This window comes from Limulus polyphemus, unplaced genomic scaffold, assembly GCF_000517525.1.
Source record: "Limulus polyphemus unplaced genomic scaffold, Limulus_polyphemus-2.1.2 Scaffold3522, whole genome shotgun sequence".
Lineage (NCBI taxonomy): Eukaryota > Metazoa > Arthropoda > Merostomata > Xiphosura > Limulidae > Limulus > Limulus polyphemus.
Genome location: NW_013669132.1, coordinates 83,600 through 88,981, shown reverse-complemented (window position 1 = coordinate 88,981; position 5,382 = coordinate 83,600). Strand labels below are relative to the sequence as shown.

Genomic DNA, 5,382 nt, shown 5'->3' with positions numbered 1-5,382 from the left:
CGTGTACCCATACGTTAATCTCCACTTCGAGCACTGGTCATATGACTTCATAGCAAGTCCAATTAGAAAGACTTCCATATTGTTATAAATGAACAGATAAGTTCAGAGAGAGGAGGGATGAAATGTTAAAAGTTTTTACTGAAATGAAATTTTTACATTAATCTTCTTATCTAAACTGAAGATAAAATGATGAACTAGCAAGTTAATACCCTCAGCAAGTGAGTCTTACTTTATAGACTTGGCAATTATTAAGATAATAGATAAATACGTGTAACATTTTTATATATAAACTTCTACATGCTGGATATCATATATATAATGGATTATAGTAGGTAATTGTAATCTAAGAAATTTAATTTCAACAAAACACTAGTTTTTCTTCATGCAAAGGCTGCTGTATTAAAAAATTATGGTACTTCCTTTGTTAAGTAACCTTATTTACACTCCTCAAAATAGTTAAGTTGGAGTTTTCTATAATCTAGTTATGACAAGGCATAACTATGATTTTAAATTAAATATGTTATGTAGTGGGTGTTGACAGTCATCCATTATACAGAAAATTAGTCATTTTATAACCTAAGCCATTTATATGGGTAATATTTTAACAATCGGTTATTAAGTGCTTATAACCTTTACTATCTACTCAGTCTGGAAGTGATTCCAGCAGCAGAAACAAAACCACACGGAATTTCTCCCGGTGAAAATTCTCTTCTTCTTTCTCTCATGTAAGCTATTGTATGATATCCTGGACACGTTTTGGTGCCATATACATACGCACCTGATGGGATAATGATTGGGTATGTCAACAGAGAATTGATATTAGAATAACTTAGATCATACTATCATGATGGCTAATTCTGAATCTTGTTAATGAGGCTTAGGCTTATTTCAAGTAGTAACACTAGTGGTGCATCAATGTGGCAAGTTTAAAATGAGTAAATCAATATGTTATGGCCGACATCTCCACCAGAGCTGCTTTCAGTCCATTAACTTGGAGGTAGATCGTATGCTTCCAAGTCTTTTCCCAGAGTATCCACACTTATTCAATTGGATTCAAACCTGGTGACCATACTGACCAGTCCATTTACTCACCACCTTCATCTTACATAAAAATAATTTGTGCAGTCATCAATTTGAATAAAGTTGTGTCTAACTGGACAAATGATTATAAGACTGCATTTCTATATCATATATGGTACTTATAATGCCATGTTGTGACCTCTAAAGGTCAGTGTACCTACCATTATAGTGATTCCTGCATAGACCAGTATTCCACTGCCTTCATATGGATACTTTTCCTCTGTGAAATTGGGAGTTTAATCAGGTCCCAGCCACTCTTCGAGAACATAAATGTGTCCTACGTGGTTGCATTATGAAGCATGATTCATCCAGAAACAAATTATTCATTCACATATCATTTGACCAGTTCACATACCCTGGACACCACCAAAAATGAGTTGTTTTATCAACTGCTATAAAGACTAATTTTACAAAGCCTGTTTCTGACTGTTTTACATGTCTATTTTTATTCAGTTGTTTCTCCCAGATGTTCATTCAAATGGAAATCTGAAACCCACTGGTTGTGCCAAGCCAATATTGTCAGACAGCAATCTTCTTACAGGGTTGTCAACAATATTAGTATATTCTTTCTTGGTCTCTGGCCAGCTATAATGGAGGTCAGAAGGTGAGTTCATGTCCTGCTAATTACTCTCTGAGAGACTAGTGACCACTCTGCTATCACTTTCTGTGTTCCACTGGCTACTAGTCAGTCTCCACAATATGAAAATGTCCAGATAAAAATTTGCTCACAGCTGCCATTGACATAATTTAATAATGGAAGTTGTGTCTTCTCTTAGCTAGAATATAGAAAATTCTGATTATCCTCTGATTGTTTTGATCAACGTACTTCAAATTTCCTAATTGTCTTAAATAGTTATATTGTTTATTTTGCAACATAGTTTTTTCCTATGCCTAAATTATGATTACACCAACATATGGCTGCATAAATGGTTGTAAGACTGCATTCCTATGTTGTATATAAAACTTTTATTAAAACTGTGTATTTTCTACAGTTCCTAGGTAAATTTCAAGTTTAATTATAATTGATTAATATTGATATAAATCTTTAGGTTTACTTATTTTATTTGATACTTTTTTATAAATAATTGATTTTACTCACCTACAGTAAGCTAGGGATTGTCAGTCTTGCTCTCTGCTTCCCAGTGACTAACCAGACTAATAGCATCGTGCTGTGCACTGTCATTTGACTGTTCTAAAGCAGAAAACTGTATGTATTATTGAGTTTGTAATAAGTCTTTCAAGCTTCTAGCATTTCTTTTTTAATGTTTAAAATTCAACTGTACCTTCTTGATTGTGGATTTCTCATATGCACATAGAACAAGAAACTTTGTATCCTTGCCTCACGTTTCCTTTCACTTTCATATCATGAGTGTGTTTGATTTAATGATGGGGAATGAGTGTTTTGTATTATATCTCATTGTTAGAATAGACCCGGCATGGCCAGGTGGTTAGGGTGCTCAACTCACAATTTGAGGGTTGCTGGTTTGAATCCCCGTCACACCAAACATGCTCGCCCTTTCAGCCGTGGGGGTATTATAAAGTGATGGTCAATCCCACTATTCGTTGGTAAAAGAGTAGCCCAGGAGTTGACAGTGGGTGGTGATAACTAACTGCCTTCCCTCTAGTCTTACACTGCTAAATTAGGGGTGACTAGCATAGACAGCCCTCGTGTAGCTTTGCACGAAATTCAAAAACAAACAATTATATAAATATAATAAGGCTTAACTGATATCTTATCATAGAAAAAAGTTTACGTATATTTCAAACAAATATAACTTAAAGCATTTTCTGGAATAAAAAGAACATCAATGTATATATAACATAACATAAATTATAATATTAGAGTAAAATGTACTGTGAAAAGTTAAATAAACTAAATGTTATCAATATAATGTTTTGGAAGTTTAGTTTTATAAGAGCTGGAAACAATGATGAACAATCTCATTATCTGTTATTTCTGTACAATAACTACACTGTTTGTAAAAATACACTGATCTTAATCATTGGACTTTGTGTAAGCATTAGTTTTAAAGATGTTGGCTAATGTCTGATGAAGTGATTGAATAAGTTAAAACTTCTTTTGAACATTTCTTTCCTCGGCCTTGTGCCCATTTCTAAAAAATGTAAACATTTGATAATTTATAATTTCCCATTTGTTTATTCTTTTTTCTTTTTTTTTGTAGGTATGAATGTCTTCTCATGGTTGATGCTGTTGCTTCTCTTGGGGGTACTCCTATTTTTATGGATAAATGGGGTAAGTACATTATTAATGTTTTATTTTAAAAGGGTTATTAGTAATCGCTAACATTTGAACATTCAGTGACAGTAGAGAACTGATAGAATGAACTTTGTTTACATAAATTCTGTGCCATCTTTAAAATCAAGGAGAATCTTCTCAAAAGTTAATCAGTTCAAAGTATGTCTTCTTTTTCATTTCACTGAAATTCCACCTAGTTTTGAGGTCAGTCACTCACAAATTTTTACATCTGAGTGGCTGATCCCAAAAGCATCCCTTAAAGGCGAGCATATTCAGTGATGGGGATTCAAGCCCTCAACCTGCAGGTTGAGAGTCAAGCACCCTGACCACCAGATCTTTCAATTTATATGTATTAGTGATGAAATTTAATGATTATAGTTTACCTTGCCTTTTCAGCCTTAAAAGTAGCTGATCACTTGAAGTGTTCAACAATGCATAATTTAATATATGTCATATAAATAAACCACTTAATCTGTGGCCTAATAAACTGCTTTTTACATATATATATCCCTGGTAGCAAAAAGGTCTATAGTGGTTGAAAGGAAATGTTTTAATTGGGTGTTTCTTACCATCCATGAATAAAATTTTTGAAAATTTCAGTATTTTTATATTAAAATTCATTTTCTGAATTGGTCAATTGTGCAAGTGTTTCCTCTTGATTAATGAAGAAACTCTGAACAGCTGACTGAATTTATGAATTGGGGAAATATGTCAGTGTCTAATGTAAAATGTGTATATTTAACTTATGAATGTAATCAGTTTCAAACTTTTGTTGTAATTACACACTATCTGTTAGGAAAATATTTAAAAATCTACATGTATATTTGTGGATTTACTCAAATACAGTTTCAACATATGAGTCATGTATGGCAAATAGTAGCAAAGTAATATAGTTAGTATCATAACTATACTATAGTACAAGGTGGTCCAAAAGTATCTTTCCTCTTTTAAAATTTAATAATCAACTATCTAAGGAATTACAACCATGCAGTTTTTCACATCTTGTAGCCCAACTCAAACAGTTTTTATTAACATGTTAATAGACTTCTACATGTGCACCATTAGTGGTTTACAGCACATCTAATCGATATTCTATTTCAGTCTATGTTTGCTGCAACATGCTCATGGTCATAGTGGTGATGGCATCCATTATCCTGGATTTTTAGCTCCACGTTGTTTATTATAAGTGTGCAATACATGATATCCTTAACATACCCCCATACTTCTTTCCTGTACTGGTGTCTATAATAACACTACACCACAGTAACTGACTTGGTCTCTGGAAGCCAAACAAAGCATTGAGCCTTTTCTTGCATCGTAGCAATTTTATGGGGTAACACTCCTCGTTGGAGTGAAAAAAATTGACAATATAATCTGTTTGAGTTGGTCTACAAGATGTTGAAAACTGCATAGTTGTATTTCCTTAGTTATTAAATTATTAAATTTTAACATAGGAAAGATAATTTTAGATCCCTCCTGTATTAAAACAACTGTGAAACAACAATAATATTCTAAACATTGTTAAAAACATTTTATGAAAGACTGGAGCAATAAAACACCAAAAAATTTTGAGAAGTTAATATTAGATAGGCGGTAGCACTGCCTACGTAGGGATGGCCTGGATTGTTCATCGATTGGTATATGTATATATAAATATAATAGTATTATCTGTTGTATGTCCATGTAACTACTTTACAGGGTGTAGATAGATCTTCACCAAAATTGGTATGAAGGTTTATTAGGTCCATAGGAAGAAACATACAAATTTTCAGTTTTGATACGCATTTTTGCAGTTTTTACCACTACTTTGCCCTCTGTAGATGGATCTTTATCAAAGTTGGTTTGGGGGCTCATGCACAGATACATGCAAATCTGTGGTTTTGCGTTTTGCAGTTTTTATGGGCATTTTTGCATTTTGTACAATTACATATAAGGGAAGCAACTTTTCATGTCCTAAGATAACCTTTCATTAATCAAGAATTTACATAACTTCCGTGAAGGGGGACGGGTACTCCAGCTAGTTTTAAATATCTCCTCAATAAATC

At 33.1% G+C, this 5,382-nt stretch overlaps 1 protein-coding gene across 1 annotated transcript in view; it reads left to right on the top strand.

Annotated features, from left to right (window-relative positions):
• LOC106469515 (serine--pyruvate aminotransferase, mitochondrial-like) overlaps nt 1-5,382 on the top strand; it is a 35,362-nt gene that overhangs the window by 14,814 nt on the left and 15,166 nt on the right. Inside the window, exon 5 of the mRNA XM_022398052.1 lies at nt 3,264-3,334. Coding sequence (XP_022253760.1) covers nt 3,264-3,334 — 71 coding nt within the window. The remainder of the gene's footprint in view (nt 1-3,263; nt 3,335-5,382) is intronic.